This window comes from Malus domestica, chromosome 17, assembly GCF_042453785.1.
Source record: "Malus domestica chromosome 17, GDT2T_hap1".
In the NCBI taxonomy this organism is placed as follows: domain Eukaryota; kingdom Viridiplantae; phylum Streptophyta; class Magnoliopsida; order Rosales; family Rosaceae; genus Malus; species Malus domestica.
Window position 1 is genome coordinate 28,656,841 of NC_091677.1, and position 23,314 is coordinate 28,680,154.

At 37.1% G+C, this 23,314-nt stretch overlaps 2 protein-coding genes and 2 long non-coding RNA genes across 4 annotated transcripts; 2 read left to right on the forward strand and 2 right to left on the reverse strand.

Annotated features, from left to right (window-relative positions):
• Positions 1-2,668: 2,668 nt before the first annotated feature.
• Positions 2,669-3,403, reverse strand: LOC139193767 (uncharacterized). Its single transcript, XR_011578236.1, has 2 exons — positions 3,203-3,403; positions 2,669-3,120 (listed from the first exon to the last, which is right to left on the reverse strand). It is a non-coding gene; the product is annotated as an uncharacterized lncRNA (long non-coding RNA).
• A 194-nt stretch (positions 3,404-3,597) lies between these two features.
• Positions 3,598-5,297, reverse strand: LOC139193766 (uncharacterized). The gene is made up of 2 exons (XR_011578235.1): positions 5,158-5,297; positions 3,598-4,980 (listed from the first exon to the last, which is right to left on the reverse strand). It is a non-coding gene; the product is annotated as an uncharacterized lncRNA (long non-coding RNA).
• A 2,038-nt stretch (positions 5,298-7,335) lies between these two features.
• LOC114822703 (uncharacterized) lies at positions 7,336-16,312 on the forward strand. Its single transcript, XM_070816752.1, has 19 exons — positions 7,336-7,778; positions 7,921-7,995; positions 8,119-8,269; positions 9,104-9,172; positions 9,422-9,594; positions 10,066-10,203; positions 10,679-10,804; positions 11,246-11,344; positions 12,059-12,179; positions 12,363-12,426; positions 12,921-12,975; positions 13,054-13,178; positions 13,520-13,593; positions 13,942-13,991; positions 14,379-14,465; positions 15,023-15,073; positions 15,170-15,253; positions 15,512-15,562; positions 15,904-16,312. Exons 1-19 carry the CDS (start codon positions 7,440-7,442, stop codon positions 15,985-15,987), a joined length of 2,016 nt encoding a protein of 671 aa, XP_070672853.1. The 5' UTR covers positions 7,336-7,439; the 3' UTR covers positions 15,988-16,312.
• A 2,345-nt stretch (positions 16,313-18,657) lies between these two features.
• On the forward strand, positions 18,658-23,127 carry LOC103405633 (acyl-coenzyme A oxidase 3, peroxisomal-like). Its single transcript, NM_001293897.1, is given in 13 exon segments — positions 18,658-19,115; positions 19,229-19,346; positions 19,432-19,539; positions 19,650-19,822; positions 19,924-20,023; positions 20,104-20,178; positions 20,308-20,438; positions 20,924-21,059; positions 21,137-21,256; positions 21,790-21,936; positions 22,103-22,207; positions 22,313-22,414; positions 22,876-23,127. Coding segments are annotated over 13 exon segments (2,025 nt in total).
• Positions 23,128-23,314: the final 187 nt, after the last annotated feature.

Genomic DNA, 23,314 nt, shown 5'->3' on the forward strand with positions numbered 1-23,314 from the left:
TACGATACTTTGCACCATTAATAAACATACAAGAATAAGTTTTCTATAAACCGGATAAATAAACAACATTCACTTTTAATGAGAAATAACTGGATTGAATCAACTCATATTAACATATGTTCATGGCTTTAGTTCACCTTTAGCCAAGAAAGAAATTAGTTACACATGTTCATCGTAATTGAAAAGCAACTTAACTATAACAAACATTGAAAAGAAAATAAATAACAAAGGTTCGAAAGAAACTAGAAGCTCATGCAACTTCAATGGATGAGTGGATGAACGATTGAATGGAAGGATGGAACACGGCTGGGTTGTGTGAAAGGATTCAGGGAATTTGTGGTAGAGGGATGCGGCAGAGATAAGAAGGTGGTGTGGCTGAAGGAATAAGTATATATGTGTACGAGCGAGTTTGGATTGTGGTAGAACTCTAGGAAATCAGTTGGAAAGTATTTAAAGTTAATTAAGATTCATCTTTTCAGCTGAAGATAAGATAGTATAATGTCTTCAACTCCAACTTTGTCAACTTCTTGAATTGAACCTCTATACTTCAAATGTACACACGTGAAACATTGTAACAGCTCCAAAACGTCCAGCCCTTACAACCAATGCTTCACATCCAACTCCAACTCCAATTTTGCTCCGTTTTGCTCTTTTTAACCTCCAATTGTCAACTTTACCAAATTGGACCTATAATAAATAAAAATAATATAAAACGCTATAATTACTGGAAATTTACTAAGTAAATATAGGGAAATAAGACAACAAAGTATCATAAATATGCTCCTATCAAACACAACAGAATGTAGAGAATAAATTGAGATTTCGTGTAAAATATAAGGGATATAGCACAAATTAAGTGATAAATTAATAATAATCACATTTAGAACCCCCAACCCAAGTCATAAATTAATAATAATAGCACAAATTAAGTCATAAATTAATAATAATCACGTTCAGTAGTGAAAAGCGAGCAAAAGTTTGGAACCCCCAGCCCACGTCCAAAAGTCCCATAAAGGCATTCCTTAGGGCCTCATGCTTTATTACCTGAGAGTTAAAAGTACCGCCACTAACCTCATGTAGTATCGGAGTTGCACAGAGACCAAAATTAGTTTGCCATAATTGTGTAGTGGGATACCTCCTCCATTCGTTTTCAGTCTTCTTGGTGTGAGGGTTAACACAAAGTAGCTGGACCTGATATTAGATTTGGAGTATAAAAAGGTTGTATTAGGAATAATAAGATACTTTATTAGTGGGATGTGGGGATGTGGGGCATGAGGCCGTTCTCAGTATGTAGGGAAGGGAATCACGTTATACAGTAGTCTCTCCCCATGTGAATTGTTCGGACGTTCTAAGCTTCCTTTTGCTTTGTCCCCAAATCATACCCACATGTAGGGTGTATATGTTTCGTGCTACTTTTTTTTTTCTTTTTTTCTTTTTTTATTTGGTAAAGAAACGGGAAATACAACCCAAAGCTAACTTACAACATCATAAAAAACAAAGCGAGTTTGAGAGTTTCGTGGTACTTTCCATCACTACCTCAACTAGAATTTTTGTAGTACTAATCATGATTAGTAGGGTGTTTAGAATATGCATCAATTTGCCTTTATCAATGAAGCTTCAAGGAGGCACTAATCATGATTAGTGGGGTGGGTTTAGTATTGAGATTTGGGGTTTGAATTAACAAAACCATCGTTTGGGAGTTTGAGCTCAACTTAATTCATTACGTGTTGGGAGGTTTAGAATGGTCTTTGAATGCATCACAACTTAATCAGATTTTGCACAGCAACTTAAGGCATACTTGTTAGGGAAATTTTATTTAAAGCCACATAATCTCTATCTACATCCAACTTAAACTTTAAATGTAAATTGTCTTGTTCACTCTATTGTATTATTACCATAAAGCCATAAAGTACAAGATAAAGTTAACAATAAAACTAAAATTTATGAACAAACCCACACCCTATAATTAAACCCTACCATCACTCCTTATTTATCATACATTTATTCCGGCAAAACCCCTAATAGCTCTTATAATAAAAACAAAGCTCGAAGAAAAAGATCAAATCAGGAAATCTTTCTACATCACTGGTCTCTGCTGGGTTGGGTTTTCAAAAATCCATTTGGAAATTTGACACTTTAGGAAAAAGATCAAATAAAAATTCATTGAAGCAATTGTTAGAAAAAATTTTAAAAAAAATTAAAAAGCAGAAATCTCTATTTTTAAAGAGCTAAAAATTCAAAGAAATTTTAAACCCATAGAACCGTAGATCTTCCAGCTCTCAAAATGACATTAAGTTGTAAGAATTCAAAATTTTCAAGGAGGACCTTTTGAAGTTTTGTTGTGGGTTTGATTTCTGAAATAATTTGGGGTTGCCTTGCCTGTAGATGCATATATTGGGCATGAGGCAGTGCTACATTGATAGGTTTTGCAAAATTGAAGGCAGAGATTTTGGCGACTGCATTGTCGATAAATGGGTGTATAGCTAAATTTACAAATTGAATTGGGTTTGTGAGGATAGTCCAGGTAATAAATTTGGGTTTAAAGAGATATTGGTATCTTAATTAAAAGTAATATGGGTGTAAAAAGTAAGTCAAGTGTAGAAAGAGGTTGTATGGGTTCAAATAAAATTTCCCTAAATGTTATCAGACGTTGGATTTAATATGTAGGTTAGTCAGATAGCGATAGATTGCAATTTTTTTCTTTTTAGTGCAACGATATATTTTACACTAAAAGGAGGGAGGAGTTCGGCTAAGCCACATAATAGGCAACCTTAGTTGGTATCGAATCCGCCATTTATGAAATTCAAACCCAAGGCTTATCACGTACAAGTGAATATGAATACCACCAGACCGTAGTACTGAATGAAGTGAAAGATTGCTTATTCAGTATCAGCCCCGATAGTACTACACTTTCAAAACAGGAGGTTGTTGGGCGTTCTCCGCAATAGCAGCTGTTGAAGGAATTAACAAAATCAAAATGGGAAACTTGGTGTCACTACTAGAACAAGAACTTGTGGACTGCGATGTCAACTCCGGGAACCAAGGCTGTAGTGGTGGATTCACGAAGAAAGCATTTAGTTTCATAAAAGATACTGGACTCTCCACCGGAGAAGATCATCCCTACAAAGGATCAGATGGTACCTGTGATGCTGATAAATTGAAAACGCGCGCTGTGAACATAAGTGGCTACGAAAGAGAATACCCGTCAATAATGAGAAAAGCATACAAGCCGCAGTTGCTCACCAACCCGTCTATGTTGCAATCGATGCTGGCAGTTATGCTTTTCAACTCTATTCTTTATCTTCACTGGTCATTGTGGAAATATCAACCATGGAGTCACCGCAGTCGGGCTATGGGGAAGATAGTGGTAAAAAGTACTGGCTTGTGAAGATTTCCTGGGGTCTTGACGGGGGTGCATCTGGTTATGCAAGAATGAAACACAATTCGGTTGATAAGGAAGGTACTTAAGGCATGGCCATGCAGGCTAGCTACCCTGTTAAGGCTTGAGCAGTATGATAAATTAACCTTCTTCAATGTGGTAACAAGGTATAATATGCAACGGTCGAATTCCAATTAGTGCAAAGAAAACAAGGAAAATAATTCAAAAGTAATGGGTATTAACTGGGATTATGTAGTCTATCAAATAACATATGGTTCCAAATAAGTTTAAAAGCGCAAACTTATTCAGCTCTACCAATAAGTTATTTTTCAACTCGAACTCTACTTGGCCCTAGCATGAAGAATTAAGAACCATGAATTTACCTTCAAATGGACTGAGTACCAGCTCCCGTCTACATAAAGGACTGGAATCCATGGACTCAAAGAAATACAGGGAGCTACGACTTCAATTCTCCAAATCGTTGCCTCACAGAGCAAGCCAGCTCCCATTCATCAGCGCCTGCCAACCTCTCAACAACCTTCAGTCTGGTCCTGATATAAGGTATAAATCCTCTCTCCTTCATCCTAATCACCGCCTTCCCCGCCAAAATATGCTCACCCACATCCAAGCACCCGTCAACCACCAATTCATAGCTCTCACAGCTGATAGGGTAACCCTCATTCTCTAAGAACCCAATCATCTCAACTGCTCTCCATATCTCTTTGTTTGCTCGCAATGCTGCTGCCACTTTCATAACTGTCCCCTGCCTTGGTGTCAACCCAACTTTCTCCACCATCTTCTTTATCATATATACTGCCTCGGCTGTTCTTCGGACAGTGCACATTGAACCAATTACTATGTCAAAACTCTCCATATCAGGAATACATCCTACCCTACTCATACCCTTTAAGAGTTTAACCACCTCATTCAACCGATCAACAGAACACAAAGAAGATATCAGGTAATTGCACATACCATAGTCAGGATGATATCCAATTGGCTGCATTTCCAATAAGATCTTAGACACGGACAGAGATTCTTTCCGGCAGTTCATCCAAGCAGAAGAGAGGAGAAGAAGGATTGGGGGGACAGGGACGCAGCCAGAGCGAAGAGTTCGTTGGAGAATGGCAAGAGCAAGAGGGAAGGGATTGGAGCTCTGGAGTGTAAATGAAAGGAGGCAGGAATAAGTAATCTGCGCTTAAATGGATGAAAGACTGCAAAATCTGATCAACCACCTGTGTTCTAAGGTTGTCGGGATAGGTCGAAAGGAATTAGAAAGGAGTGGGGTTTTTGGCATGCTTGCGCAGAGGAAGCGATAATATCAGGTATTTTCCCGTATGCTCTGGCTTCAACCGTATTTCTTATGGTTTCTTGGAGCAATTGTGCTGAAGAGATCAAGTGATTGGAACGATGCTGCAGGAGACGACAATGTAGAGGAAGAAGACATCTGCAAAGCTTTGCATTTGCTGCTCTGAAAGCCATGTTGTATTTGTAGATTGTGTTACGTCAATACTTGCATGACATCCGCGGCATCTCAACAATTACAAAACCAAATCTGAAGAATTTTATCATTGCAACAACATGGGTGTCTTGCCGTGAATCTGCAGTTGGCATTAAGCAAATGAACTGAAAACATGCTACAAAGATAAGGATATTGGTTGGACAAAGATTTAAGAAAAAGATTACAAGGAATTTGTCTCAGAGGAATATTGTCAAACAGGAAGCGAGCATTCAGGGGCATATTATAAATATAAGAACACGAGCATAGCAGAGCTAACCTCATCACCAAACCTGGCCCGTCTACTCTTTCTGTTGATTATTGCTCGAACGAGATTGATTTCCCACTCTTCTCTGAGTCCAATCCTCACTCTGCTTACGGGTGGGGAGAAAGAGATTACTGATTATATTTTGAGTGATTATCTAGGAATGAAAACGACAAATAGAATTTTGCATGTTTTTAATTATTTATTTTTTATGAAACGATACATCTTGTTAGATTTTAAACCCACGCCGTCATGCAAGAGCTCATCACTTTTTCACTATCGTGGTAAAAGGCGACTTGCTTCATGTTTATAATTTAAGAATATATATATGATATTTTGAAAATGCTTTTTTAGAATGGAATGTAATTTAGCGTTTAGTAGTAATGGTGGCATTAGTTTATGGTGGTCAGGTTGGTGGTAGTAAGAGCAGCTCCACCGTATTCAATAGTTTGGTGGACCGGTTGTTGCTCCAACCCAGTTGCCTCAGCTAGCAGCTCCAGCCCATGCCGGCGATGGGGCTCGGGGAAGGCCCGAGCAAAAGGTCAGGCGGGAATCGACAGCTCGAGAGCCTGAAAGTTGTGTGACGTGTGGCTGATGTGCGGAATCGGTGCATGCGCCGACCTTGACATCTCTTCGTCCTCCTTCGACATGTTGCTGTTGAAGTTGAGGCTTCCGGCGGAGTTCTGCACCACCAGTTGTTGCTGCTGCGGCTGAGCCACCGACTGAGACTGCTTTGTGAGTAACAACCGTGGTCGAGATTGGCCGGGTTTAGTCACGAAGCTCATCGGATTTTCTCACCGGATTCTGGAAAAATGAAACAAAAAGCATGCACAGCGAAAAGAACAAAATTTAACTATTAATGGCATGTTTACCAATTGACGACTGGAACAAAGAACGCCTGCAGTCTGGAACAACAATTGCTCGAGATCAGGAACGATGCCACAACGACGAACATGATCTAGAACAACGAACGCCAAAATCGTCATTTCACAAATTCAGTTGAGAAGGACATTGTGATTTGCAAACCCAAACAGGATAGAAGGAAAAAACTTCTTATCACTTTCACTCTGTGAAATTGGACGTTTTCGTTGATGGGGTGGGTTGTGGCCTCATTGGATGGTTGGATGTGGATACGTGTTCTGGGGCAACCTTGGGTAGACGAGAGTTTGATGTCGAAATTTGTTAAGCATTTTGGTCAAGCGGCTGCAGAGAAAGATGCGGAAGAGAGAGAGCGGGAGAGAAAAGGATGTAAAATGTTTCATTAGTTTTACTTGGTTTAGGGTGATTAAAGAGTTAGAAGCAAATAAAAAATTAACTTTTTATATCAAATTTGAACTAATTCATGTGATTAGGAGTCTTCTACATGGTCTAAAGTCTTCTCCAACATCAAGAATAAATTTTTTATAAATAAAATTCTCTTTAGTAAACAAAATTCAAGACTAATATTTCTTAAAATAATTAACATATAAAATAATTAGTTTAAATAGGGGTACTTTAGTAATTACATTATTTTTCATTATGATTCATGTGAATTAGTAAACAGTTCATATAGATCAATGTCATTCATACTCCGATTCCAGACAGTCTTAGTAAACAACTTCAACAAAAAAATCCCAAATATTCAAAGGAACAAGGAAATCTCACATGAAACTACAAGCTAGAGCTTGAAGCTCTCAGGTATAGGATCACTGCACTTCCCAGTGCGCCGACGGTGCATGCAAGGACCCCGTTATGTTCCTAAAGTTGCCATGAGTCCAAATATACAAGTTCCAAGTTCACGATGTGAAGAAATGGTAGGGAAATTACAAATAAAATTATTTTGTATTAATTTTATAAAATAAAAAATACTAATATTTTATTACCTATTGCCATAGCTATTCAGTTTAGGGTAGAGATGCAAAAAAACAGTTACTGTTCACTGGGTGGATTCAATAGTGAGTTGCCCTAAGGGGCATTTGCAACGCTGGAGTTGCTCTAATGGTGACAATAAGGGTGTCACTGGTGGTGGTGGGATAAAGGTGGTTACTAAACGACATCCAATTCGAATAATTTTTTTAAAATGATCTTAAAAAAATAAATAAATAACCGAACAATTCTAATTTTAAAGTATGCAATGAAAGAATATTATTTGCAAAAGGTAGAGATGTGTAAATTGATATAATTTCGAACTTTCACCGTGGTGGAACTTAATGGGACATGGCCCATGTAAAATCTGGTTTAGTCTTAAAACAACGTTAAACCTTAAACCCTGGCAATTGCACGGGAACTACTCAGCCATTTCTGTCTCGGTGTTAGAAATGGCGGGGCCTTTGCTTCGCTCTCTCTGGTCTTCCACGCGCAACTCCTTCTCTTCATCCTCTGCGTCCACCACTCTCAAACCCTACCCATTAACCCCACGCGCATCTCCACTCGCACGCGCCTTCTCGGCAGCCACAGCGGCCTCCAGTGCCACTTCACCCAACAGCTCCCTGGATCCGAGCCGCCTCCGCAACGTGGCGGTAATAGCCCATGTCGACCACGGCAAGACGACGCTCATGGACCGCCTGCTCCGCCAGTGCGGCGCCGACATACCCCACGAACGAGCCATGGATTCCATCAGCCTCGAGCGCGAGCGCGGGATTACCATCGCCTCCAAGGTCAGCACTCACTTTGTATTCAAGTGTAATCCTATATTGCTATGCGAATTGGAATCTCAAATCTTAAAAAAATGGAAATGTTTTTGTTTACTTTGGTTGTCTTTGATTGCGGCTACATCAATTATCTTAAAATGATATGCAGGTTACATCAATTCCGTGGAAGGAGAATGAGTTAAACATGGTTGATACGCCTGGACATGCCGATTTCGGTGGTGAAGTAAGCCCCCTTTTCGAAACCAATGACCAATGTTTTTGTTTTGTCCCTTAATGGATGTAAAGTATCAATTGCTTATGAATGTTGCAAACTCATTTCATTACATTTTTGTGGATCGCTACGTAGGTGGAGCGGGTTGTTGGTATGGTTGAGGGGGCGATTTTAGTTGTTGATGCCGGAGAAGGTCCGCTTGCACAGACCAAGTTTGTACTTGCTAAAGCCTTAAAGTACGGGCTGCGCCCTATTCTTCTTCTAAACAAAGTAGATCGTCCTGCAGGTACTTATCCGTGCTTGGTGCATCTTTAATTCGAAAAATTGAAGTTATATTGCATGAATGTTTCTAGAGTGGGGACATTGATTAAGGAGGACATTAGCAGTCTGGATGGTTTAAGAGGTCTTTGTTTGTTCAAGTCCGTATTGGGTGACTTGTCATAGTATAACTAAATGAACTCCATTTGAAAATTGTCAGTGACTCGTCATAGTATAACATTTTTAGAATGAATACACACTTTATATAGGTTATTTGGGTTCTTTAGTTGCTTGGTTTGGGTTAAGAAATAATCCGTTAAAATCTTGATTTGGGTAAAAGAAATAACATCTCTATTTTGTTTAGCTTAATAACTTCTTTATTAGTTGAACTTAGTAACTATCCTTTTCCAAAAATTGGAGTTATCCAAAGATTGGTCGTGCTTGAGTTGGCCGTGTTCATCCAACCAAAGTCCCACCCGTAGGACTGATGTTTTATATACGATATATAAACCCAAGGTACAACCAAACAGAGGTTACATCATATGAAAAGAAGAGTTGTGTGAAGATGATTTTGGGTTGCTTCTTTGAAGGCAATCTGTTTTTGCATAATGTTCTCTCTGTATGTTGGGTGTCTGTGTCTGGTTCTCTTCACTTAATTTGTCTCAAAGTTTTCCCATTTACTGTTTCACATTCCTCTTGTTTACTTTCCAGAATTCTGGCAAATAGTTTTCATTTCATTTCCAAAAGGAAAACATTTTTCATCTCTCAGATCACAATTACTCTTGTTTACTTTCTAGAAGCGTTAAAATATTTTTTGTTACTTGGATTGTTGCTTATGTTATTCATTCTTGTGATTATGCAGTTTCTGAGGAGATGTGTAATGAAGTCGAGAGTTTGGTATTTGATCTTTTTGCAAATCTTGGTGCTACAGGTGTGGAAAGACAAGAATCAATATGGTTGCACCCACGTTTGCTGTTGTCTTTTTAATTTATTTTTTATTTTGAGAAAATAAAAATCTCACATCTGATATTTGAAGCCTTGCATCACAATATACAAAATCCTGGGTCTCTCTGTCCATTTCTATTTGGTTTTGCTTTATGTTCTAACTTTAATTTTCACTTTCCTAACTTCGTATTAGTCAGATGAAAAACTAATAAACTTATTCCTATTTTTCAATTAGAGGAGCAGCTAGATTTTCCTGTGCTGTATGCTTCTGCTAAAGAAGGATGGGCTTCCACCACTTTCACCAAAGATCCTCCTGCTGATGCAAGAAATATGTCACGGCTGCTTGATGCCATTATAAGTCATGTTCCTCCACCAACAGCCAATCTTAATGCACCTTTTCAAATGCTGGTTTGTATACTTATCCCCTGTATGCTCTTCTCTTCCCCTTTAAACTGGAAATATGCAGGTTGCGTCAATATTAATTATGAAGTGCTTTCACTTGAGATTTCAATGTGCACATTTCAAATTCGATAGAGGCCGTTGTTCTTGATTCTTTGTAGAGAATAAAAAAGTTCTAAACAAAGGCTGTGTTCTTACTTTCCTATATTTTGTTCACTATGCACTGCATCTTTTTGTCTTTTGTGTCAAATGCAGTTAAGTTTGTGAACGTTTTGGCATACTTTCATTTGTAGAAGTCTTAATTCTGTGACTGTAAAACCTGTGTCATCTGCACTGACGTGGTAAAAGAAACTGGCCAAGCAATATTTTTTTTTTTTTTAAACAACGGATAAATGACTAATTTTTGTATTTTCCTCTCATTCATTTTATTGTTCATGGTACTGGCAAAATTAAAATAGCATTTATTGATTATTTTGTAAGGTTTCTATGATGGAACGAGACTTCTACCTTGGACGAATATTGACTGGACGAGTTTCTTCTGGCAGCATTCGCATTGGTGACAGAGTTCATGGGCTTCGTCACAAAGATTCTGGAGTTGAGAAAATTGAAGAAGGGAAGGTTTGTGGTTCTATATTTGCCTCATGGTTGTTAAAAATCAAGAATTTTTCTTTTGCACTAGACAATGTTTGATTCTTTATGACAGTGAGATTTTACCCATGTTGGGTTAAAGCTCTTGTAGCGTTCACCATTACTAATCTGAAATGGCTCCCTTAATTTTTCTCAGATTGGCCCCTTTAACTACTGTTGCCCTCAAAAGCCATCAGTTTAAATTTGATTAATTAGATTAGTGAGGCGTCTAGCTTTATTTTCTGATTAAGAATCTGATATGAAAAAACAACCTCTGAAGCATCTTCGTCTCTCAGGGAACAATGAAAAGTTTGATATTTGTGCTCAAGTGCTGCAGCTTTTTACGTTATTGAAAGCCTCAACGTCAGATTGAAATGTTAAAATATTAAAATACTAATTTTTTGTTTACTTCATCTTCTACAAGCTTTGTGGAAGTAATGTACTGGATAACTGCTTATTTCTGCAGGTTGTGAAGCTGATGAAAAAGAAGGGAACACATATGGTTGTAATTGAATGTGCTGGAGCTGGTGACATAGTGTCAATGGCAGGGTTAACAAGCCCATCTATTGGCCATACAGTTGCAAGCGTTGAGGTATATTAATGCAATCTTGGTTTTAGACTTTGCTTTTAGTTCGTCCGCAATTCCTTTTCATTTTATTTTTCTCCTATTTATTTTAGTAAATATGAATTATAGCTTCGTTGTATATTTTCCTGTATCCATTCTACTTCTGTTCCTACCTTAAGAAGGCTTGATACTGGGGCTCTCACTAAGTTTTGTCATCTCCCTTTGTTGTAGGTAGCTTACATCCATTGTGTTTTGTCTGTCAAATTAGTTGCATTGATAACTTTAGCTACTTTTGTCACAAGAAGATGGAAAACATTATGATCTGTATTTCTTATTTTGCCATGGTATTTTAGCATCATTCCAGGGTTTTGAACTTTTTATCATTTCTTTTGAGAAACTTTTTATCTTTTTATAACATGTCATGGTGGTACATTCTATGTAAAACTGACTTATGGTTACATCTGATAGACTATGACTGCATTGCCCACCGTTGTGTTGGATCCACCAACTATTTCCATGACTTTTGGTGTCAATGACTCTCCCTTAGCTGGTCGTGACGGTACCCATGTAAGTCATAATTTTTTCCTGTTTGCAATCAGTTATTAACTTATTATATATGCTCTATTTATACTACATTTTATCATCAATGTCCGTATTTTTCATTGAGCTGTTTTCTTATTATAGTGGAAAACACATGCACTTTATTTTCTCACTTTGGTTTAAAATCATTGATTTTTGAATTATCTGTACTTGATACACACCTCGGATAAAGTGACGGAAATTATATGGACAAAATGTATATGGGAAGAGTAGAGATTTGACAGTTTGTATCATAATTCATTCTTATCATCATTTGTTTTCCTAAATTTGACGTTAAAGTAGGGTTTGATTTACATGTCCAATGGAAACTATATAGGACATGAGCATGGTAGGAATATGGGAGATGTCCAGCAACTTCCAAGTTCTAAGTAAAGAATTTCATTGAACTTGAATAATAATATGTTAATAACTCCTTCTAGGGTACTCTGTCCTCTCAGGTAACGTTCAAATATCTATTTTTGTCCACTAACCTGTCAACACCCTAGGCATGTTTGCGACAAATGTTATTGGGGTTACTCTTCATGTTGCATCTTATTTGAAGTTTTAACATGGCCTTACCTCCCCCTATTCCTTTCTACTTAATGTAAGGAAAAAAAAAACTGATGACTGCATCTTTAAGAATGGGTTGGACTTATGGACCACTGTGCATAATCTGACATACTGGTGGTGTTATTTTTGTAGCTTACTGGAGGAAAAATTGGTGATCGACTGTCAGCTGAAGCGGAAACAAATCTTGCCATTAATGTTCTCCCAGGCTTATCAGAATCATTTGAAGTTCAGGGGAGGGGAGAACTTCAGCTGGGTTTGTTTCTCTTAAATTTGCAGTTATTTTCCCTTTTCCTTGTTTAATTCCAAGAGAATATATCAATCATCAATAAAAAGAAGACGCAGTTTAGCTTATATCAACGAGGTTCTGGCCCCTACATTTCATTGTTAATTAAGTTTAAACATATTATTAATGTAGTTTTCATATTGTGTAATACAGGTATTTTAATTGAGAATATGAGGCGGGAAGGCTTCGAGCTGTCTGTCTCACCACCCAAAGTCATGTGAGGCACTCTTTTGTTGCTTTTATTGCAATGCAATGTGATTTTCTTTCTATATACATCGAGTTCCCCGATCCAGTGATTTTATCTTCAAGGAAAAAGAATCCCCATATTATGTATGGAGATATTGAGGTTCTGAAAACATAATTGAGTAGATTGGTAAAACCAACCAAATATTTGCACCAAAATGTGTACTTTCTTTGTGAGATACCGATAGGCACAATGTTGTATCATACGCTTTACAAAAATGTATAATACCCAAATTCTACTTTTACCTGATCTTTGAAAAAGGGAATCAGTGATTATTCAGTTGCAGCTCCTATTTTCTGTTTTATTTTGGTATATTTACGGCTATTGCATGTGTTTATGTGTATGTGCTCCATATTATTGTATGTACATGCACACAGATTTTTTATTGTATGATTATTCGTTTTATCTTTTTTATTGTTGCATTACTCATGTAAACGGCTGGCGCAATTTTTGCTTTACTGAATCAGGTACAAAACAGAGAGTGGTCATAAACTTGAGCCAATTGAAGAAGTTACTATCGAGGTAAGACTTTGAGATGTAAATTATGCTGCTCTTTTCTTTCAACAACTGAGACTCATATGCACTAGCTATTATTTTCAGGTAAATGAAGAGCATGTGGGGTTAGTTATGCAAGCCTTATCTAATAGGCGAGCTGAGGTTGTTGAGATGGGTCCTGTTCCAGGAAGTGCCGACCGGACTAGATTGTCTTTGACATGTCCATCAAGGTTCTGTTTTCCTCTCAATGTCAATTCTCCTTTTCTTCCTCATTTTGTTATTGTGCTGTATAAGCGATCATTATATCATTATATATTGTATCATTTATATATTCTAGCATATTGATATTGTTATCAGGAAAAAAAAATCATCATATCATCTTACTGATTTGGCTCACGGTGACTATTTACCATTGCACAACCAATGTCGCATGGCATAATCTTTAACCATTTTGCATGTGATCAATTAGTTGGATTATCATTTACGTTTTCCTTTTTTATGTGGACCCCATCTTGATGACAGGTTTTTGGCAATCAATAATAGAATTGATCTTTTCTGTTGTATTCTTCAGGGGCCTGGTTGGTTACAGAAGCGTATTTAGCAGTGACACACGTGGAACTGGATTTATGCACCGTGCTTTCTTAAGTATGATTTTCCCCATTGTTATTCCTACCTATCCATTCCTTTGCCTTTCTGGTTCCCTATGAATCTGTCATGTAATTGGGTTCTTGATAGGGAGTTAATTCTTATCCTAATTGTTCATTACCTAAATTATGCCGGGACACAACGTGACCCTGAGGCTGGAAATTGCAAGGATTTAACATGTTAGTGTCCGAATATCTGTGCCTATATTCATATATTAGGGGTGGACAAATACCACCCTAACTAAAATCTTGCCAGTTTACGAGCCAGACTCTTGTTTAGCTTTGTTGTTGCTTGATTGAAAATTCGTTTGATTTTAACATTCTCATGCATGTTATCTGTTTTACACAGAATATGAAAAATATCGAGGTCCTCTTGGAGATGTCAGGAAAGGAGTGTTGGTACGTGTGTACTTGCCTTTAGATTTATAATGTATTCTGTTTTAATATTGTTAAAATGTCTTTATTGTTCAAACTGCTATTTTTTTAAGGATAGGTATGTATTTAACGACATCTTAATTACTAGAGACGTCTCTGAAAATCTGCTTTTGGTTTTATATTTTGATCTAAAGCTAGCTGATGGTTGTGAATTATTACAACATTGGCTATTCTTTTAAATAAAATAAAATAAAATATTTAAGCATGATTTCCCTTATTTTAAAACAAAAGATGTTGTAATTCTGCTTCTAACATATCTTACTAAATCTTCTATATGGTGCCCCTGTTTTTTTATATCAAAGTTGTATGTGTTAGATGACAATTAATATCTCTTTGTATTTAACTCTATAGGTGTCAATGGGTTATGGTACAACCACAGCGTATGCACTAATGAGTTTAGAACCTCGCGGAACTCTTTTTGTCACTCCTGGGATGGAGGTTGGTACACGTTTAATCAGTTCATGTCACTGCTTGTCTTTTTCCTTCCCACAATTTGATAAAATTAATTCATATTGACTGAAGGGTGCTTCTTTATTTTGATAAGATATCAGTATGTTCCTTTTAACAACTGGCTCTCTGCTGAAAAACATCTTTTATGCTTGGAATACTTTAGATCCTTTTTCCCAGAAGTGAGCGTGGTCCTGTTCCGACAACAAAAAGAAGAAAAAAAAATGAGTGTAGTGCTGTTTTTCGTTTCCAGATTATAAAGAGAGAAATTATGGACAAGAACATTGGTGTTTCTGAATTTTTTGGGGCAAATTAACTGAAACAGAGTGGCCAGGGTAAAATTGATTTCAAACCACAATAACGGGTGAAAAATATGTGACTGTAGTAGAAGGGTCAAAGCTGTGTTTCATAGAAATAAATATGTTAGAAAACTGGATAAGCAGTTTGATTTAAAAAGAAATTAGAACCTAGGGTACCTTAGTAAAGGAACCAGGTAAACTTGGTTTTGTTTGATAATAAACTTGGTTTTCTTTTGCTCGTTAACACAGACATATGATGGCATGATTGTTGGCGAGCACTCGAGGGACACGGATCTAGATGTAAGTACATTTTATGCTTTTCGTGTTAAGAATTGTGTTAATGTTTAGGGTATCGAAAATTGTGTGGTATTTAGTTGACTCACCTTGCTTGTGCAGGTCAACCCAGTTAGAAATAAGGAACTTACAAATGTGCGTGCTGCTAGCAAGGATGAGAATGTGAAACTATCTCCTCCTCGCCTTGTACGTATCAACCAATCTATTATTCTTTATATTTGTTTCATAGCATGCATCGTATAGTCACTGCACTTTAATCGGGATTGGTTTGTAGCCTTATTATAAAGACATGGATTCTAGACAATGATCTTCCTTTTTTTCTTCTGTTTTTTTATGAGAAATTGGAAAATAATAGGAAGATCATTGCTGCAATATATAAAGGTTACTGCTATATATTTTTTATCTGTTCTGTGATTGCTAATATCTGAAAGCATTGGGTTGCAGATGACTCTTGAAGAAGCAATAGGGTATGTAGCCTCTGATGAACTGATTGAGGTAAGTCTGATTTTAACTTCATCCTTCAGCTTATGATTAACACCTAATAGTTAACGTTGGTCGTATATTGCAACGGAAATCACATTTCAAAGTTCATACAGATGCTAGTTGGTGAATTAGTTGAGAAAATTCTTATTGACTTACTAATTCCATGAAAAGAAAAAAAAACAAATGGACGAATAGAATAATGTCGTTTTCTACAGTCTTAATTTTATGTCATTATCTATAAAAAAAAAAGTTTGAAAACCAGAAGGTTACCAAACAGGTGCTAAGTTTGCTCGCTTTATATAAAAGTTGTTGCTTTAGACGCGTAATTATCCCATGATGCTTTATACGTGCAGGTTACACCAAAGACAATACGGTTAAGGAAGAAGTATCTGGATGTTAACAAGCGTAAAAGCATGAGTAAAAGGCAAAAGGAATGAATCCCGCCATCTCTGCAGTTTTGTAACGTCATTAGGTATAATACTTGAATGTATCAAGAGTAGTAATTATACGATATATACTCTCACTTTACATGTAGACCGCATTTTTGCTGGAATTGGATGCGTCGCGGAAGATTTATTGGATGTCTGGTGTTCTTGATATTCTTGAACAAATATTGATGAGCGAAGAAACTTGATGATGTATTTGGTGAGAAGGAATAATGGAAGTAGGATATTCTTGATTCTTGCCATTTTGTGTGTAAACTTAAATGCACACAATAATGAAGCAAGTGTTAGAGTTAATAATACAATACCAGATTTTGGTCCCGTTTTGAAGAAACTTGCCTCAGCATAGTAATAATTTTCTATTAATATGAAAGTAAATGCAATGTCACAAATAATGTTGTTTGGGACCATAATTTATTTTATAAGAGTTGATACCATGTCTTTTTTGAGCCTGGAAGTATGTAATATCAATGTTCCATATACTCCCAGGCTCAAAAAAGACATGGTATCAACTCTTATAAAATAAATTATGGTCCCAAACAACATTATTTGTGACATTGCATTTACTTTCATATTTATAGAAAATGATTAACTCTTATAAAATAAATCTTGATATCACGTTGACATGATGTGGTCCCAAACTTTGTCTTTTCTATATGAGTTGATATCACGTTTACGAATATTTGTTTGGTTGTTAATTTATTGTTAGTTACTAGCTAGTAGCTATACGGGTTGCTATTTTTAAATATTCGTTTGAATTCAAGTCTAATCTTCTACAAAGAGTAATATGTAGACCAATTTTTTAGAGCAAATTTGCAAATCATCAGACGTGTCATCAAAATGTTTAATTTAGTGCCCATTTGTTACTTATACATATTAATTAAAGACTCGAAAACATCATTATTTTTTTAGTCTCATATTGATAAGGTTAGTAAATAAGAAAAAACATCTCACGATTTATACAAAAACACTTTAAAAGTTCATATGGAAAATAAATCTCATCGTCTATCTACATGTAAGCCTAGAGTTTTTTGGTTTCCTTCTCTGGATACAAAATAAATTAGTCTTTCTGTGTTTCTAAATTATTGAGTTTGAATTGCTTTTTTAAGTATAATTTTATCAATGTCTTATGTGTGAAAATAAATAATTTTCTTATATGAAGTCAAGGTACATTTTTTGGCGTCGCGCGGGCCTCAAAATTCTGTGGACCGGCCATGTTCGGTGTAACACAAGGTACAATTACGAGACAAACGATGACCACTGCAGTATCGTCTATCTACTCGTAAGCCCGAAGTTTTTTTGCTTCCTTCTCTCGATACAAAATAAATGAGTTTATCTGTGTTTCTAAATTGTTGAGTTTGAACTATTTTTCTAAGTATAATTTTATAGATGTCTTACGTATGAAAATAAATAATTTTCTTATATGAAGTTAGGATACAATTTTTGGCACTTGAAGAGGCGCAATTTCTGTACACGTTTTTTTCTTTCACATACCCCACGTAATTTTAGCTTTTGAGTATTCTTTCATTTGTTTAATTCAATAACTATAAATTGAGGGTCCATGAGGTTGAAAATTTTGTCCAAAAATTCTTTTCATTTTTTGGTTTACATGGACAAGCAACAAGAAAAGACGAAGGAAATTACCAAACACTTCATTTCAATATTGAATGTGAAAGGAAAGTATGAATGACAATATTTGAACGATCACAATTAAGACACGTCAACATCTTATATTAATTTTTTGTAAAAAGAGAAAGATAAAATAGAATATGTGAGGAAAAAGGATGGAAATGAATGGAGAGAAGAAGAGAGAGGATTACTCACCCCCTTTTTTTTTCCTCCCCTTCCTTCCCCTCCTGTTTGAACGATCATGATTAAGATACGTCAACATCTTATATTAATTTTTTATAAAAAGAGAAAGATATAATATAATATGTGAGGAAAAAGAATGGAAAGGAACGGAGAGAAGAAGAGAGAGCATTACTCCCCCCCCCTTTTTTTTCCTCCTCTTCCTTTCTCTCCTATTTGAACGATCACGTAGAAAAGAATGGAGAGAAGAAAAGAGAGAATCCTAATTCATTATTGTTATTGGGAGTGGGCATGTATAACCTTTTTCCCCATCCCCATTGCCATGACCACGATGATGATGAAATTCATGACGCTTGCGAAAAAAGAGTGCATTTTTGCTCACCACCATTTAGTGTGGTGTATGCTCACCACTATATTTATCACCGTTAGATTAGTTTGAATTTTGAGATTTGTGCTTATTCACTACACGAATCTCGAAATTCAAACTTATCTAACGGTGATAAATAGGATGGTGAGCATACACCACACTAAATGGTGATGAGCAAAAATGCTTCCGCGAAATAAAGGATAAAAATGCAAAACAACATTGACGTGGAATTCCTCCTGCCTTTTCCTCTGCCATGTGATCCAAACGACGACGCATCAAGTGGATGAACCAGGTCTGGCCCACTCCCTCCCTGCGCGCGTAAATCCAAATCACTCCTCTCTCTCTCTCTCTCTCTCTCTCTCTCTCTCATATATATTCATATAATAGTGGAGTCACGCAACCACCAACCTCCCTTCACCAAACTCAATCTCGCTCGCTCGCTCGCTCGCTCTCGAAATTCATCTGAAATTCCTCCTCCGCATACGGCGATGGATCGCGTGACATGGCGAACTCGAGTCCTCTCGAACCATCTCAACCAACCCTCATGGAGCTCGAACCCTCTTTCCCCCAACCCCTGCCTCGGCTTTTCTCCTCCCGAGCTCTCGGAGCCCTTCGAATTCGACACCAAGGAGATGCGCAAGCTCCTCGACGCGCACAATCTCGAGGACCGGGACTGGCTCTTCGGCCTCATGAAGCAGAGCAAGCTCTTTAATCCGAGAGAGGCTGGCGGCCGGGTGTTTATCGCACCGGACTACAACCAAAGCATGGAGCAGCAGCGGCAGATGACCATGAAGCGAATTGCCTACTTGCTGGATCGCGGGGTTTTCAAAGGCTGGCTTACGGATAAAGGGGTCGACGCCGAGTTGCGAAAGTTTGCGTTTTTCGAGGTTATCGGGATTTTTGATCATTCCCTTGCTGTCAAGCTTGGTGTCCATTTCTTTTTGTGGTATAACCAATTGAATTTTCATGGCATTGTTTGTAATTTCAAATTTTCAATTGTGGAATGTTAAGGAAGGAGTTAATTGATTTCGAAGTTATCGGATTGTTGATGAATTTCAGGGGCGGTGCCATTCAGTTTTTCGGCACAAAGCGCCATCACGACAAGTGGCTGAGTGACACTGAGAACTATACAATCAAGGGTTGCTTTGCAATGTCTGAGTTGGGCCATGGCAGTAATGTATGTTGAGCTCATGTCTGCAGATTGTTGTTTGTCTTATATTTTGCTATGTTTTCGCTTATTGCTTTCGGAATTGTGTTTTTAGGTTCGAGGGATTGAAACAGTCACCACTTATGATTCGAGTACGGGAGAATTTGTTATTAATACTCCTTGCGAATCAGCTCAGAAGTATTGGATTGGAGGAGCAGCTAATGTAAGCATAATCTTACTTCAAATTACTTCATATTACTTCAAATTCCCAATAAGGTTCCTCCATCAGTGATGTCTGTACACTGATATATTACTTTTCTTATTAATGTTTAGCATGCCACACACACAATAGTCTTTTCACAACTCAGTATATCCGGGAACAACCAAGGCGTCCATGCTCTCATAGCCCAGATCAGGGATGAAAATGGTAATGTCTGTCCAGGAGTTCGTATTGCTGATTGTGGTCACAAAATTGGCTTAAATGGTGTTGATAATGGTCGAATATGGTAATCATGTTTTGACTTTTCATCTAATTGACTATTCATTTCTATTACAGATTTCTCTAAGTTTTAACTCTGGCTTAGAGGATTTAGAAATGTGTTTACAGGTTTGACAACGTTCGAATTCCGAGGGAAAATTTGTTAAATTCAGTAGCTGATGTTTCTCCAGATGGGAAATATCTAAGTGCAATAAATGACCCAGATCAGGTAGTTCTATTTCCACCTGAACATATATGTTTTCCTTTTATTTTCTCTCCTTTTATTGTCACTTTGTTTCTTTCATTCAGAGATTTGCAGCATTCATGGCTCCATTGACATCTGGTCGTGTAACTATAGCAGTCAGTTCCATTTACTCATCACAGGTAATGGGTTTCAAGCATGGTGGCAATTAACTATTCTTTCATTTACATATTTGTAGATTGAGGGATTGCAGATATCTTCTGCCAACTGAATTTTCATCATTGACCAATCATTTCTTTCCCTGTGGTCAGATAAGTTTAGCAATAGCCATAAGGTACTCATTGACAAGGCGGGCCTTTTCTGTTACGCCAAATGGGCCCGAAGTCCTATTGCTTGACTACCCCAGTCATCAACAGCGGCTTTTGCCTCTTCTTGCAAAGACGTAAGATTGTAGCATTGCAGTTTCTCGGTTCAATTGGAACTTATTGCTAGAACAGCATTTGCACAAGTTAAATTATACTGTCTGTATAGAATCACTGTTTTATCTTGTCTAGGAAATACTTCTTATTTTCATTGTAGTTACTGATATATTTCATGCTCTTAGATCTTGGATATTTTGTGGTAACTAAGACAGCCAACCAAGTTCAATATATTTGCTACTTCTGTAACCAAACTGAAGACAAACTCTGAGATTTCTTTTTTTGTTGGTGTCAATATTACAGTGAACATGCGTTTAATAAGAAAAAGTGAACAATAGATATTTTCTATTTTATAGTTCTGTGCTTAAGGGTCGGTCCTGATTCTTTCAGATTGGTACAAACGGTCAATGACTATGTGATGAAATTATTGGCACTGTGAGAAGAATGTTGATACATTAAACCACTAGGTTTTGATATTATTTTTATTATTATTTCTCCGTTGCTTCAGATATGCTATGACTTTTGCTTCAAATTACTTAAAGATGATTTATGTTAAGAGGACGCCTGAGTCGAGCAAAACCATCCATGTTGTTTCTAGTGCATTTAAGGCTCTACATACCTGGCATAACATGCGGACTCTTCAGGTTAGGAATTGAATTATGAACTGCAAATTAAAGTTATTGTTCTATTTGGCCTTGCTGAAAGTTGATGTATACTTCAGGAATGCCGCGAAGCCTGTGGAGGGCAAGGTATCAAGACTGAAAACCGTGTTGGTCATTTTAAAGGTGAATTTGATGTGCAGTCCACTTTTGAGGGGGACAACAATGTTTTGATGCAACAGGTAGTTTCAAGTCTTCTGTTCAAACTGCAAGATATTTTCTGTTGACATAGAATTTCTAGGAACCGAAGTAAATTTTTCTTAACTAGAACAGAAAAACGCTGATGTGAGCTGCAGTGTGTTCAGAACTTCTTTTATAATTGCCTTTTGACGCAAATTTGACTGTAATATAGGAATTACCTTCTTGGATGGACATCATTTTATGTTCAAACAGGTTCCAAGTTTGTTACTTTGAAATTGATTGTAACTTTTCCTTTTTTGCATTGAAACCAAGCTGTTAGTAAGGTAACATATATATGTATATATATGTGTGTGTGTGTGTATAAGATTAATATTATATATCCGGAAATGCTTTCTTGCTAGAATGTATAGTAACACGGATGAATTAGGTTAGTGGACGGATAATGGTGGGAATATGCTAGTAGATAAGTATCCTTTTATTCTCTGAACCCGCCAGAAAGGTAGAGCATTGTTTTCTCTTTTGCCATTCATCGGAGTTCTATCTCAAACAGTGGAATTTTTGGATTTTAACTCAGGTCAGCAAAGCACTGCTTGCAGAGTATATAGCAACTCAGAAGAGAGGCAAACCATTTAAAGCTTTGGGACTAGAGCATATGAATAAACCTTGCCCTGTCATTCCATCTCAGCTTACAAGTTCTACCCTCCAGTGTAGCCAATTCCAGGTTGATCTTATTTGTTTTTTTTTTTCTGTTTTTTTTTTTTTTTTTTGAAAAGGTTGATCTTATTTGTTAGATCCACTGGTTTATGTTTAAATAGTTTTAGAAGCATCATTGGATTGTTTTTTAAGATTATTCATGTTTAAATCTTCTCATTGATTGTCGACATTAGATGGATGCTTTCTGCTTAAGAGAGCGAGATCTGTTGAATAGATTTGCTATGGAAGTGTCACAACGTCAAAAACAGGGAGAAAGCAAAGAGTACTCGATCATTCTTGTAAGAATCGTCTTCTCCTTACTAAAACCTCTCTGTCTCTCTCTCTCTCTCTCTCTTAACTCTCTCTGTAGAACTCTCTCATTGCTCACTCTTTTCCTGTACCAGAGTTATCAGCTTGCAGGGGACCTGGGCAGAGCTTTTGCAGATCGATCAATATTGCAAACCTTCATAGATGCTGAGGCGGCACTACCTGCTGGTTCATTAAAGGTAAATCTTACCAACTGTCTTTGACACTGTCAGACATGACGCTTGATAATTTAGTCCTAGGATCTGAAACTGCTTTTTTATTACTGCACTACAGATTCTAGTTGAGCATATGACTGAAACTAACCGGGTATGCAGTCATAAAACTTGATTAGAATGAGAGGTGGGTTGAAAGGGAGGGGGTTTTAGATTTAGGGATGCGGAAATAATCTCAGGGTTTTTCTTTGCATCCCAGTCAAAATCGGCCCTCATCGGACATTTTTGTCCGGGTTCTTTTTCTGCATGAAGATTGAGTTTTCGGAATACCGAAAATCTGAGTCGTTTAGTATACTGTCTATTGAAGATTGCTTTCCCCACTATAATGATGTGAACACTTTCCAATCTGGAATGTTTGTTAATAACCTCGCTTATGGCTACATTTTAAAAACCTATGAAGTAATAGTCAGAGTTTTGTTTCACTGCAGAATGTCTTAGCTCTGTTGAGGTCTATGTACGCATTGATTTGCTTGGAAGAAGATGCGGCATTCCTCCGATATGGGTACTTATCGACCAATAATGTCGCTGCTGTGAGGAAAGAAGTAAGCAGACTGTGTGGTGAATTGCGGCCGCATGCACTGGCCTTGGTGAGTTCCTTCGGCATCCCCGATGCTTTTCTGAGTCCCATAGCTTTTAACTGGATCGATTCAAATTCGTGGTCTTCAGTTGAGCAGCACTAGCACAAGTAGCAGCTTTTCCCAAAAGATTTCTTCAGCCACAAGTATTGTCGTCTAATACTTGTAATAATGTACGCCGTTTTATATCTAATTAATGGTATCAACTCCAAAGTAATGTTGTAAAAATAAATCTGCTGGCTTTTAACAAAAGAAATTGAATCCTGCTCTTGTTCTCATTTAGTTTTAATCC